Consider the following 15,021-nt stretch of genomic DNA (forward strand, 5'->3'; position numbering starts at 1 on the left):
AAGGGTGGAGTTGGGGAGGCGAAGGTATGCAAATGCTCTACTGCAAGAGAGGGGTGATAGGCCAGAATTAGGTGACATAATGTGTGTAGGGGGCAGTCCTTCTTACCGAACATGCGTTTTAAACTTCATTTTATATCCTTGGTAGGGGAGATTTAATCTTTCTGACATACTTATATTTTTTCATGTTTCTTTTTTTTTTTTTCTCCTGGCCCTCAGGTATGACAGGACACACAGAAGTGGTGCGAGTGGTCTATGACCCGCAGGCAGTCAGCTACAAGGAGCTCCTGAAAATATTCTGGGAGAGTCACAACCCTACACAAGGTAGAACTGCATTAAGCAGCCTTTCTGTATTTATTTATTCATTTATTTAAAACGTACTCCAAGTCTGGCCCACTAATGTGTTTTTAAGCCCTGGGGAGGGAGGCAGGCTACATTTATTGCACATTTCAGCATCAATACAAAACCACCACTGCAGTTACAACAAAAATATTAGTATCAGGGCATTGCAAGGCTCACACTTGATCATATTGAGCATTTAAATTAAAAACATCTGTAATTCTTTATTGGCAACAGCACCATCAGGTGTTGCACAAATCGGAGAATTATCCTCCAGTTTCTGAATGCTCTGGTGATGATTCACCTGCCTTTAGACTTCTGGGGCCGGTTGCACAAAATGTCTTAAATGCTTTTAAGACCACTTACTGGTCGTAATATTTAAAGCCAAAAATATATAAAACCTGTTGCAGAAAAAGTCACCATAGCAGCACAGATTGGAACTTTTAGAATCTTTCTGCCTGATTCACTTGACAATTCACTTGGGTGGGGGTTCCATTTTATAAGCGCAATAACACACTGCAGGGTGTCCTAAAAAGATCATAAATCTGCAGGTCCAGGTTGTTTAACGGCACTTGGCTTCAACAAACAACACCCCTAGGCGTGTGGATATAGCACCATATTTGAACACCCTGTGTTGTGTTATTGCGTCATGGACCTTCCCCTAGACATGATGGGACCTCAAAACACAAAAGGAGTTGGCTGTAGTGAACCTTTCCCAGACAGCTAGTTTTCAGTACTACAAGTTATTAAAGTAAAACAGAACACAAACGTATTATCATAGGGAAGGAAATAAGCCTCTAGTTGCATAAATAACTGAATCAATTTCTAGCCTCTATCATAAGATTTTTAATCTTGGAATATGTGGACTTCCATCCTCTGGTTTATAAAATTAGCCGAGTCTAGAGACCAGGATATTCTGTCAGTAATTGGTGGCCCAAAGCCCTTGTTCATGGAAAGAATGCAGTGCAGTGTTGCACCATCAATGTGTCCTGTGATCGAAGCAATCATTTTAGCAGCACACACCGATGTGAATAGAGGCAGGCAATAGGGGTCCTAATATTGTAGTTTATCGGGCTCCCATTGAAGCCTGGAATGGCTGAAACTACTATTTCTTAAGCGGGCTTTCTGATTGGCTGAGAGGGCAGTTCAGCGTGGATCCATGATATTCCTTATATGTCCAAGGGACATGTAACAACAGCTCTGATAGGCTGGTACGCTGTCGTATCCATGGCAACCCTAGAACTAAAGCAGTAAAGTATTGATTAGCCGAGGAGATGGTTTTAATATTTTTTTTCTGGCTTCCCAACCATGTATTTGTGATGCTATTTATTGTGTTGTAAGGTGTGGTGGGGGTTGGGGTGGGTCGTTCAAGAAGCAATCCTGAGGGAAATGCTATAATAAAATGGGCAAACCACCGTAGGCCTAATGTCCTCTTCTTTTTTTTAATATTGCTTATATTGTGTTCCCATTGCTTCAGGGCCTGCACCCTGCTCATGGACAGAAAAGATATGCAGTTTAATTGAGAATGATTGTGAAATGTAGAAATGGTAAGCTGCTGTTCTCCTGTTGTATATTTAAAAAAAAAAAAAAAAGTAAAACTATACACATTTCTAGGGCTTCTAATTTACTTATTTTTAGAATCCCATTGAAAAAATATATCCTGTATACTAAAATTCAGCAAAAAAAAGAGAGAATTATATTTGGTTTTTAGTAAAACTTGATTTGCCTAGTCCTCCTAAATAAAGCACCCATTCAGTCATAAAGGAGTTTTGACCTCAGATGATGAGTTGCTGTTTGCAGTCTGGTTGGTGGACATGGCAAGGTGTATAATCTGTATTTAAAGAAATCCTCTCCCTGTCTTTTCAATGGACAAGACAGCAGGTCTGACAGAAATCTGTTGATATGAAAGATGGGTAGTGTGCAGGTAAAAAAAAAAAAAAAGGTCTGTCCCTCCTGTCAGTTTTGTTAAATCTTGGCTATCTGCAAGCTGTCTCGCACATCTCTTTTTATAGGAACGTGATGTCATGCGATTAAAAATCCATGAAGCTCCCAGCCACTCTTGCTCACTGAGCCAGAACAGACTGAGAAAGTTTGATCAAAGATTCATGAAGTCTGACCTGAGAATGGAATCGCACTGTACTCTGTTTCTTTTTTTATGCTGGGTAACACAGGTCCCCTATTCTCTGTAAGAGACCCTCTCCTATGCTCCACAATGCCCCCTGCTGACAAAACGCAGCATACAGTTCATAGTTCCCATCTCCGGTTCTCAGGTACCGCTCAGCACTTAGTCTGGGGTTTTTTTGTTACAATTACGACCTAGAAACAAAAAGATACAACTGCAATACATTGCACACACTGTTTATGCAGTGACTCGCATGACTAATTTGAATCATTTGCATTCTGTATTAAAATGTCATTAAAATGTATGTTCTCCTACCTGATGACTCATTAGGTTACAGATTTTAGGGTTTTACCTGATAAAACACAAATGGCATTTTTAACCTGATGGGTCCTGCCAGCAATGTCTTGTGAACATTATAGAGTAGTCTCGGGCTAAGAGAACACCCCTGGGGGAAGCAACGGAAGCGTTCTGATACCCGAAGTGTTCTCTAAGATGGAGTTAGCCACCAGACACAATATTAATCAATACATAAATAAGTAAATATGTATTACTTGTCATGACGTACGTGCATCAACATATGACATTTATGAATAACAGAAAAGCAAAAGGCAAGTGTATTTTAATAAACTATAATAATAAAGTAACAGACAAACTAATGTTAATAAACTGTCAAACTAAATTAACACAGCAGCCCTACACATGTTAAAAAATGCAGCAGCAATATACAAGACAGACATTGTTTAACAGAACGGTGAAGCAACTCGCCAGAACGGGAAACATCAAATTGCTCGGCGACTTGTGTCTGATTCAGGTTTTTTTCAGGAGCTCAAACAATTTAAAACATTGTGTAGCAAGAGAACCAGCGGCCATTTTGCCATTTGTTTACATGTCATTTTGTAGGGATGAGGAGCACTCGTGGAAATCAGAATACAAAACGAGGCAATGATATGACGGCAGTTAGATCTAATTTTGAATTTACAGCTTGACAGGCGATGTATGTTGCTGACCAGCTGTGTTTTTTCTTGTTGTTTTTGCAGTCTGCCATATATTCTATGCACGGGATGACATCTATACACAGGATAAGACATATTGGAATTTTAATAAAGTCCAGAACAGTATAGAATAAAAATATGAAGCTCCTGATCATTTATTTATCTGTTACGATTTAAGATGGCATAAAACCCAGATTTCCACACGATTTCCATCTTTCTGTGTATTTAGGTGTGAAAATCCACGAAAAAAAGTGTCTAAATTGACCCCAGAAGCACCCCTACTGTGTATCTAATTGGACTGTGACATTTACGTCATTAATTGGGAGATTAGACCAATTAATGTGCTCAGTCATTATCTCACAGTAGCCAGTACTGTTAGGATTCTGTGTGATTTTACAGTGGGCGCACGTTTGCTGTGAGAATTGCTGTGACAGACCTGGGGTAATCCTGGGGGTTGTTGGAATAGCTTTCAATCCTGCTGCTGTCCCAGAACTACCGTGAAAGAAATCTCAAGCATCCCTCCTGGAGTGTGTAATGATTGTAGAGATGCACTCTCTCTCCTGTGAAAAAAAAAATATCTTGCTAATTTAAGCAAATATATTTATATTCCCCAACCCTTTACAAATAAGAGCCAGCTCTTGAAAGATGATGTTGCAATCCCAGGTTTATTGACGTGATAAAATAAAAATATATTACTGAAAATGAAACTGAGAAACTAGAAAATCAACTAGTTGTTAATTGTAAGTCACCCAGTGAAACTTTTCTCTTTTCAGCTTGCTAATGCAGCTTGTATTGAAGTGCTGCTATGTTTATTTCGTTTTGCAATCTAAAAAATTAGCTGTACATGTTGTGTAATTCGGATAAGTGGGAGATACAATCCGAACACTGGAGCAGTTGGCCTGGAGCCCCTGCAATTCAGCTTAGTCTGCTGACTGCGGCAGGAGACAAATAATCTGTCCATTGGGAGAGGAGGAAGGAGGTGTGTTTTCACAAAGGTTTGCTTTAATGACGGTGCAAAAGCTGTTTTCGTGTGCCTGTGTGTGAGATTATATATATATATATATATATATATATATATATATATATATATATATATATATATATTATAGCCTAGGGTAATGGTGTTGTTACTGAAACAATTATGAGCTCCACTGGTCTTAACCCACACTGCAACTGCTCTATTTATATTTTTATAATCTCTACAATACCAGGATCCTAGGAGAGTAGAGCATAGAAGGGAGGGTTGAGTTTGAAAGGTCTCCATCCAACACTGGGTGTAATAGTGTGTGTGTGTGTGTGTGTGCTACTGTGAATTGGAGAGGATGGGGTTAATGCTGTTTTTTGTTTGGTGGGTGGGGTGGGGTGGGGGGGGCAGGAGTAAGGTTGCTGGGAGTCTAGCATTGGATCTGGATGTTGCCATCCCTGTTCTGATTGATTGAGGAGCAAGGCAGCTAGTCTGTGTTGCCGGCTGTGACATAATACACTGTTTTTGACAAATAGTTAAAAAAATGGAAGCTGAGAAAATGAGAGCGGGGTTAGTGATGCAGAGGAACGAAGGAAGCTCAAATGAAATGGTAACGTTCCAACAGCACCATTCTTTAACAATTGAATCCATACCGATACAGTGCACCTTTGCATAGAAAAATAAAGAGGTTAAGCCAGGGATACTCAATTATTTTAAGTGAAAGTCCAAAATTCTTGGTTAGAGCAAAGTCAAGGTCTGGAACAACATTTTCACACTGTGACTGCTATCCCCATACCCACAAACACACACAGAGCTACACAAATATAGCATCGGTGTTCAGGTAACCTGATTCATTGGTAAATGGGTTAAATCCGGAAGTTACTTGGCGCTTTTGAGGAATTCAGTTTTCCAAGCTGATCTTGCAGGGATGACCTTGAAACTCGTGCTCTTAGTTCTTGATCCCAAGCAGCTCTCATTATTGTGTCGCTTGCAATGAGCGACAGTTGTGACAAATTTAATTTCTGTATATTAATGGCGACGTGGGTACAGGAGTTTGACAGAGGCAGCGGCAGATTGGTATAGGTAAGATTCATTGCTAGTGATTAGGGAAGCAGTCAGTTTTGCAGAAACCCATTTTGTGGGTAAAGTGGAGAACAAATGACCCATCCAGTAATACTGCAATGGTAGTAAATGAATAATATTCCAGGTGCGGCTGAATTTGTACAATTGCTCAGTAAACTGGATGGTTAACTGCCCAGGGACATTACACCAAGATATTTAGTGGGGTTTCAGTGAGGTAACATGGCCAATGCTGCTCTGTGCAATATTCTGTGTTTTTATTACTATTTACATTAAATATGTCCTCTTTGGGTTCATAGTGTAAAATGATTTCTAAAATCCACGATTCAAATTTATACAAAAAATCGCTTGACCTTTAAGGAGACCCCAGACAAATGACCTCATTCACCCTGAAGTTCTCATGAATAATTAAGCAGACACTTGGAGGTGCTCATTAATAATTCACGTACCCTTCGTGGGGATTGCAGGGTACAGAGGATGTAGCAATTTTTGTTAACCTTTGAACTTAAATTGGTAAGATAGGGAGGGTCTTTACTCCAAGCCTGAGTGAAATATTTCCTTGGGAAGGAACTGTGAAGGAAATAGAAAGGAGGCGAATTAGCCCATTTTAACCAGTCTTGTAATGTGTTGCCTGCAGAACCCTGCATATGTATTGTTCAGGTGGGTGTTTTAATGCAGTTCCCCTAATGTTTATTTCATGTTTCTGTATTCTTTTAGCTTCACTTATGTTTGCTTCAACAGTCACAATGGAAAAACAGGGTCATTCAGGTTCATGTGGCCTATTCTTAAGTATTTTTCTTTTGCCCTATTTTCCTATGTTTTAAAAAAATACATTCTAAATATGCTGTAGTGAAGTAATACTATGTAAGGAGATTATGAAAACAAAAATTCAATTTGTTGGAAGTGTTCTGTAAAGGCACGATGACTGCCTGTTTGAGTAAATCCCATTTACACACTCTTTATTGAAACACAATTAGTTTTCTGAGATGAGCAGTGTGATGTCAGCATTAAACCCAGCAGCAGTTTAATGGGCAGCAGTGTGGAGTAGTGGTTAGGGCTTTGGACTCTTGACCGGAGGGTCGTGGGTTCAATCCCAGGTGGGGGACACTGCTACTGTACCCTTGAGCAAGGTACTTTACCTAGATTGCTCCAGTAAAAACCCAAGTGTATGAATGGGTAATTGTGTGTAAAAATAATGTGATCACTTGTAATATTGTGATATAATGTGATAACTTGTAACAATTGTAAGTCGCCCTGGATAAGGGCATCTGCTAAGAAATAAATAATAATAATAATAAACCTGTTTGAGAGACATGGCCTGGAGTTCCAGTGAACCATTGAGGCTCATATGTCAATTACAGCACAAACACCCCATTCACAAAACTTTAAGAACTGTTTGAAGATTGTTCTTGTTAAGGCCTGTTTATGAAAAGGACATGTGATTACTGAAATCAACTTTTCAGTCTGTGAAAACCTTTTCAAGTGTTTAACAGTGGGGTAGACGTTTGTTATAATTTCTTAAAGCAACTGTTTAATCTAAAATAAGCCATTAAAAAAATGTCCCTAATGTTTTTAGAATATAGAGCCTGGTAATACAATCATACCAAATTACATCATCCCCAAAAGTACTGACACGACTGTGGTACCATTCTACCAATGCTCATACCATTGTACCACTGTAGAGGCACAGAAGAGCATAAGAGGGACCAGGGACTGATTGGGAGCCAAGATGCATCTTCCACAATCTTTATGACTATTGAATAAGTGGGATGATTTCTCTGCCTGTACATCCTAGCTGTCATTCATGGTCATGTGACCGCAGGAGCTCTGAAGGAGTAGTCTGGTCTCCCTCAGTACTGCAATTGTCATCATTATCTAATTATGTGCATAAGAAGGCACTTTGCTAACGAGGTATGCCTGATATTAAAGTCTCCGGACAGTTTTTTTTTTTGGTATATATATATATAGTCAATCCATATTTACTATAATTTTGCTTAAAATAAAAGAAGAGTTTCAGTACTTTCAGGAGTGGAAATAATTATTTATCTTAAGTTTTGATAAAGGATATCTCCTAGTTTCTGGTTCTCCCAGAGTGTTGTATGCTACAGGGCAAGTGACTGCAGAATATATGAAATATTCAATGTTCTTATCTGCGCCACCACGTCTGTAGGGCAGTGTGGTTTGCATGTCTATCACTGCCAATTATTCCTTCTAACGAGGGTGTATAACAAGAAGTAGAGAAGCCTGCACTGACCTGTTCTTGTTAACTTGTCTCTACAGGTGTGAGGCAGGGTAATGACGTGGGGACGCAGTATCGCTCCGCTCTCTACACCTACACACCCCAACAGATGGAGCTGGCATTACAGACCAAAGAGGCGTATCAGCAGGTGAGAGCCACAGTGCATCTGCAATGCACCATAAAAAGAGTGATAGATATTTATACATTTTTTGTATTTGAAAAATGCAGTCTATGCAGTCTATTTATTGTCATTGAAGATCATTTGGTAAGTATTTCGGAACATGCTGTCTAAAGGCTGGAGTGAGTGAGTGTGTGTGAGTAAATGTATGTATGTACTGTCTGTGTGTCAGATGTACAGGGATTGCACATACAAATAAAAACACCTGCAGTAGCACTGCTAATGGGGTGACGGATCACAATGGGCAGCCTTTCCTGCAATGATTGATATGATGAGTCTTGCTCAGCGAATACATTTTTCTGGTGGGATATGTGATCTAATATGCAAACCAGGTTAATCAAGTAGTCAATGTCAAGGACAGCCCATCGCACAAATGTGAGCTACATAGGGCATTTGTTTCTAGTATTTTGTCCAACCCCTGTATGTATGTATGTATGTATGTATGTATGTATGTATGTATGTATGTATGTATGTATAATACCATATACTGTTTAATTATTTTCTGGTGATGACAATGGGGTAGGGGATCTACTAGGATTCTCAGGGTAGCAGGTCACCATGGAAACAAACTATGGAGGTCAGAGGGGCTGATACAGACTGTCAAGTTGCCATGGAGATTAGGACCCCAGTCTTACAGAGAGGTGCTGGGGTCAGGCCTGATGCCAGCTGCACAAAGCCACAATCGGAGAATGTAGGAGTGGCAGGTTGTAATGGAGCCCAGTTTGATATAATGTTCCCACAGCATTCATATTTATCTTTAAGCATTTCAGTTCATGATGTCATTGGTGCACCACTTTTGATATTGGTGCCTGAAATGAGATCAAGTTCAAGTTGTCACTTGAATTTAGTGCATGATTTATAAACTATATGCACATGTAATATTTTGAAGCAAGTGCAAAGCCACCATTTTTTGCTGAGAGCAAAAGACATTTACAGAAAACAAACAAGAAACTTCAATCAGTTCAATTATGTTCTTGATTGCCAGTTTTGTACTTAATTGTATTCCTCTCTGAAAATGTGCTTATGCCTTGCTTCAAAATAGTTTGTGTCAGTTATCAAACAAGGAAGTTATTTTTCTGAAAACACTACCAGTATTTATAACAGTTGGCTTTATGTGAAATGATGTATGGCCAGCACCTGTAAGTGACATGTTTAATTTCCCACAAGGAAAAGACCATTGGGTTAGCATTGAACTCTTCTGGCTTCACCACACAAAGAAAACAAAGCCGTTCTACAGGCGCGAGGACCAGTAAGGTACAATGCCCGAGGCTTGGAGTCTCAGTGGTTCAAGCTGAGGACTGGGAGGTTATGTGATGTTGATAAAGTGCACAGATAACCTTGTGCTGACCCACAGGTGATGCTCTGCCTCTGCGCTTGAAGTGCTTTCTGTTTAGAGCTGCGAAAAGCAGGTCTGATCATGGGTGCAAACTGATTGCTACCATTTTACCAAGAGGAGACAGCAGATATCAAACCCAACCATGTACACATTCCGTGCATACCATCAACCGTGCAGTTATACTGCTGAACTTGTAATGCAGATGAGTTCAGACACAACAGGTCACGATTTTGTAACTAAAGTTTCAGTATACAGTCTCTTACAAATATATACTTTCTGCAGTATTAGTATAATAAACATATACCTAAGGCAAGGGGCTGCGGGAAAGGCTCCCATACCCTAGTCTCATAACTCCTAAGAGCATCTGTGGTCTATTCTCCTGTCTTAGAGCTGTGCTGTGGATAATAATAATAATAAAAAAGGCCGTCTGCATTTTGCAGGGCTGTCAATTTCTTAATTTTCGTAAGCGTTGAATTAAATGCTGGTTAGAAAAGAAGAGGCATAATGAAATTTGCAGAACATCAAAGGATGTCTTGCCTTTTTATGCAGTGGCGTGAACTGAGATGCAGTATTGCCAGGGGATGGGAAGGGGGGCCGGCGCGTGTGGAACAATGGTTTATCAGCAAGCCGAGTTAATTCTCCCTCTGTGGGGCGGCCGTGTGTGCCGGCTGATAAGGCGGCCCCAGTTAATTAGCTAGAAAAAAGAAAGAGGCGAGGTCTTGAGACAGACCCAGCCCGGTGCGCTTGCAGAGATACATACCACCACTCTGCCTGCCTCCCGTGTAACAGTGAGAGAGAGATTAGCTGTGCCTGTAAGTGCATCGCCACAAAGCACCCTGGCTCAATAAAAATGCAGCGTCTTCGAAAACAGCCATTTTTTTCAGTTGCCAGTTAATTCAGTCCCAACACAGCTGTCTGGGCTGTGTTGATTTTCTTTCTTTGGAGAAATGTGGTGTAAAACGGCATACAGTGGTAGATTTCTGCAGACCAAGTCAGCACTAAAGTGCCTTTGGAATCATGAGATTACAGACTTGATCCACCAACCAGGCTTGACCTACCTGTAGATGGGAGACTGAAATTAATATCTGATGTTCAATCCTGCCCCCTGCCTGTGGCCTTGGAACTTTCACTAGCTTAGAATCAAAATGCATTATATGCATAGTATTATAATATAGTCACATCTACACACAAATACATTCAGTGCACTAATAACTGCAGACCCCTGCAAATTGTTATACACACGATTGTGTCACATGCACTTTGTCTCTCAATTACAGAATAGGCAGACGTATTAAATAAGTTGCAGGAACTAAAAAATAACACAGCATCAAGCCCACATGAAATTTATCCCAGGGTGCTAATTAATACTTGTTAATTCTAGCTTTGAAAATCAGCAGTTGTGTTTGTCTGACAAATAAAGTGAGGCAAGATTTGCATATGAGCTAAAGCTTAGCAAATCTGTATGTGAATAAAAATATTCTTCAAAGATTCTTCAAAGACCTCATGCAGGCAGAAGAATTCTTAGTCTCTGCAGGAGCCCAGTATATTGGGCATTTGGTGCTGGGAGTAATTCATTTAACCTGATGATCTTCAACAAATATCTCAATAATTAGTTTTGACACACACGAAGGTACACTTTGTTTGTGAAAACAAATCTGCTTTGCTGAAGAGCATGTATTTCTCAATAGGAGGAGATGGTCACACTGTGGGTAAAGTTTTTGGAAATAATTTATAAGGGTCCTGTTCGGGGTATGGTTAGTTTTTTACATGTGTATGGTATAGGGGTAGCTTTAAAGCAGCAGACTGACGGACAGGCATCCTTTAAAGGGGGCAGGAAATTGTTGTTTTTGAAATGTTGAAACCAAACGTTGGTAATGATACAAAATGGGAGGAAAAAGCTTCAACCTCACCTGATATTGTAAGGAAGGTCAAGTAAAGGCTTAGATTCCATTTGTTAGGTTTCACTTGGGGGGAAAGGGAAAAAAAGGTTGACAAATACTTCATGAACGTGTTCTGCTCTGTATGGATTTAGGGGCTGGTATCCACACCAATCCATAGCCTGCAAAAGGGTCAAGGTAGATTTATGGGAATGGATAAAAAGAATCAACACATTTAAAGCCAACAAAATAATACTTAAATGTAAACGTCTGTGCTTTGTTAACCGTAAAGATTCTGGAGGAAATTAAATAGCTTATTTTTTCTTCTTTGTATTATTATTATTATTATTATTATTATTATTATTATTATTATTATTATTATTATTATTTATTTCTTAGCAGACGCCCTTATCCAGGGCGACTTACAATCGTAAGCAAATACATTTCAAGTGTTACAATACAAGTAATACAATAAGAGCAAGAAATACAATAACTTTTGTTCAAGCAAAGTATAAGTGTGACAAACCACAATTCAATAATACTGCAGATAATAGTGATAGTTACATCAGGATATGATTAAATAGTGATAGTTACATCAGGATATGATTAAATACAAAGTACTACAGGTTAAACACTTGGCAGATTACAGTATTCTGAAGTACAGGATTAAATGCAGTAAAATAGGGGGCAGATAAGAGCAAAATAAAGCACATTTACATGAAGGGTGATATTGTCCCAGGATACAAACAGAGGAGTTCTACAGGTGCTCTTTGAAGAGGTGAGTCTTAAGGAGGCGCCGGAATGTGGTCAGGGACTGGGCAGTCCTGACATCTGTAGGAAGGTCATTCCACCACTGCGGAGCAAGGGTGGAGAAGGAGCGGGCTCTGGAGGCAGGGGAGCGTAGCGGAGGTAGAGCTAGTCTTCTAGTGCAGGCGGAGCGGAGAGGTCGAGTGGGGGTGTAGGAAGAGATGAGAGTCTTTTATTATTATTATTATTATTATTATTATTATTATTATTATTATTATAGTTGTTATTATTATTGACTCTATTAAAATCCAACTATAAACCCGGAACATATTTTTATTTGTAGCACATATTTCAAGCACTGATTCGCTCTTTAGTGTCTTCTGATAAGATTTACTAATCCTTTGGCGCCTGCATGTGGCACTCATTGGAACTTCATGTACTCTTAAGATGCTTTGTGAAGGCACTAGGTTATGTTGTGGCTCATTCGCTCCTATACATTTAGTAGGTCAAGTCACGATGGGAAATGAGATGAGACATTTCATTTGGAACAGTTTTAATGATCAATCTATTGATATAATTTACTATCCAATCTCTCTCAAATGTGTCATGAAATTAACTACAGAATGCGTTAAACATACAGTAAAGCATGTACACCCAATTCCATGTATGTATTTCTGAGTATATCATTATCTCCTCTTGAAATGCCAAGAACAGATTGAGCATTTAGTTAACATGCCAACGCTTTTATACAGGCCCAGTTTGCAGAAACGATTGCAATGCTTAAAAGCAGGGGTGAAATACCAGCGGAAAACACAAGCGTAAAACAGAGTTTACAAGTGGGCTGCAAGGCTATCAGTCACGTTCCACCCTGCTGCACACACATCCCCTCCTTGATAGGTAGACATAATTATACACCCCTGAGCTCATGACATCTACAGTTTGTCTACTGAAAGACAGGTGTAGCTAATTCTGCTTTTTTAAAGCCTGGCTCATGCTGCTTTGCAATAGAACTTCTCAACAGGAGGTTTAATGTAAGAGCAAGTAATAAAAACATATTTACACAATTTTTTTTTTAAAATTTTTTTGCAGGAGTTGACCAAAAAGGGTGTTGGTGTCATCAGCACTGAAATTCGCGAGGCTCCGGAGTTTTACTATGCAGAGGATTACCACCAGCAGTACCTCCATAAGGTTCCCAATGGCTACTGCGGACTGAAAGGCACAGGGGTCAGCTGTCCGATGGGACTGGGCAAAAAAGTAACTGTAAAGTTCTTTTAAGCAGTACATCCCCATGCTCAGAGATGAAAAGCCCAGTTGCACAGGTAGCAACATGCTCAGATAGGGTGGATACTTAAACACTTCTTCACTCAGGTCATTCTGCAACCTTCTACAGTTCAATGAGACATGCTTACATACAGAGACACTAGCTCTGATGCTTGTTTCAAAGAGGATTCTGTCTGTGTGCGTCTGTATATATATTTGGGTTGTTTAGAAAACCTAAATGTTTCACATTTGAAAAATAGATCTGTAAAGATAATTTTAAGGAGCATTTTGTATTTATTTTTTTAATCAAACCCTCTTAAAACCTGACCAAAATATCAGAACAGCATGCTCATTAAGAATGGATTGAATGAATATATATGAATGGAATGAATATATATATATATATATATATATATATATATATATATATATAATGTATATTTTTTTAAGGATGCAAGCTTGCTGCTAGGGCCACACTCTGTCACTTCGTATAATTATTGTTTATCTTTCTGTGTCTCAAAAGTTCTCCTAAAATGTTTTTCAAGAGAGCCTTATAAGACAACTCAAGGTGAAACAACAGCTACTTTCCTAGAGAACGATCCTTTCTCGTTGCTTGTGGAGCCAAAAAAGCCACCGCTTTCCATCATGCAGTGCAGCACCGTATCCTCTTGAATCACAAGCTTCAAATTCATAGAATTAGTTTTTCCGCGCCTTTTTTTCACATTTATGTTGATTAAGTGAAGTTACGGAAGTGTAGAGAACAACAGCTATTTGATTTGAATCGCTGATGTATTCGATCTGTACAGATCCAGTAGATCACATGTTTTGAGATGCCTTGGAAATATATTGTATTTAGGGAGTCAATGCTTGGATATGTGTTGCCTTAAATAAAAAGTCTTCCTTGCAAACAGACCACGCTACTTTAATTGAAAGCTGATTCTCACATGCCAAAAGTGTACTTGCTCGCCTCTTCATACTATTTTAACTCAATGACTACTCCCGGGCTCAAGAAAGTGTGCTGCTGCAGGATAAGAGTATAAGTTTAACCTCCTCTCTCTCTCTCTCTATCTAATGGCAAGGGCATTGCCCCATCTTCTTATTGTTCAGTAGTTCATACCACTACTCATCGAATACAAGGTTTCACATGACTCAGCAATACTAAGCCTTTGACCCATCTCTTTGGTTATCTGCAGCCTCACAAAGGCACACTGCACTGAAACCATTGGATATTATTGGAACAACCAGTATTTTGTATCATGAACATGTTCTGCTAATTTAAGGTAAAACAAACGAAAAAAAAGCCTGTACAGTACTGTATAGTTTTAAAATGATTATTCTGAAACCCATTCTACAGTGGGTTAGGGTTTTGTTATATAATTTGGCATACAAAAGTTAATAAACCTAAAGTCTTTAGAACAGTTCCTCCATATTTATGAAATTATACATTGATGCACGATTCATGGTCATTACTATAGTTAGTTATAAGCTGAAGTTTATTTTCACTAATAGGCCTCTATTGCCTTCAGGACAATTCAGAGTTCAACCAGCAGGTGGCATCTTGTACCTTGAATAAAGCCCAACGTCTGTTAACTACTGTGGAGACAATGGGCTCTCCAATCTGAACAGTCCTGGAGTGTTCTGTGATTCGTCAGTACTATAGCATGGAGCATTCTCTTCTAAACCAGGATCACATTAAATAGATAATACACTTTTGCACAAGGTACATAGAGTATTGTATGTGTTCAACTATGTGACTACTACTAAACATGTTTGCTATACCATGTAGTTTAAATGGAATAATATACTATTTAATTTAAAATACAGTAATCAAGACATATTTCTAGAGAAACCAAACTAATTGCCTCCCAGTTATACAAATGTTACATAATG

General features: G+C 39.1%; 1 protein-coding gene across 6 annotated transcripts in view; it reads left to right on the forward strand.

The window, feature by feature from the left end:
* The window catches only part of LOC117412852 (peptide methionine sulfoxide reductase MsrA 1-like), a 44,456-nt gene extending 30,413 nt beyond the window's left edge, over positions 1 to 14,043 (forward strand). For all 6 annotated transcript variants that reach the window (XM_058997618.1, XM_058997616.1, XM_034021438.3 and 3 more), the window contains 3 exons: positions 217 to 321; positions 7,775 to 7,881; positions 12,961 to 14,043. In XM_058997618.1, the coding sequence (XP_058853601.1) occupies positions 217 to 321; positions 7,775 to 7,881; positions 12,961 to 13,146 (398 nt within the window). In that variant the 3' untranslated portion in view covers positions 13,147 to 14,043. The remainder of the gene's footprint in view (positions 1 to 216; positions 322 to 7,774; positions 7,882 to 12,960) is intronic.
* The last annotated feature ends 978 nt before the right edge of the window (positions 14,044 to 15,021 follow it).

This window comes from Acipenser ruthenus, chromosome 23 (assembly GCF_902713425.1).
Source record: "Acipenser ruthenus chromosome 23, fAciRut3.2 maternal haplotype, whole genome shotgun sequence".
In the NCBI taxonomy this organism is placed as follows: Eukaryota; Metazoa; Chordata; class Actinopteri; order Acipenseriformes; family Acipenseridae; genus Acipenser; species Acipenser ruthenus.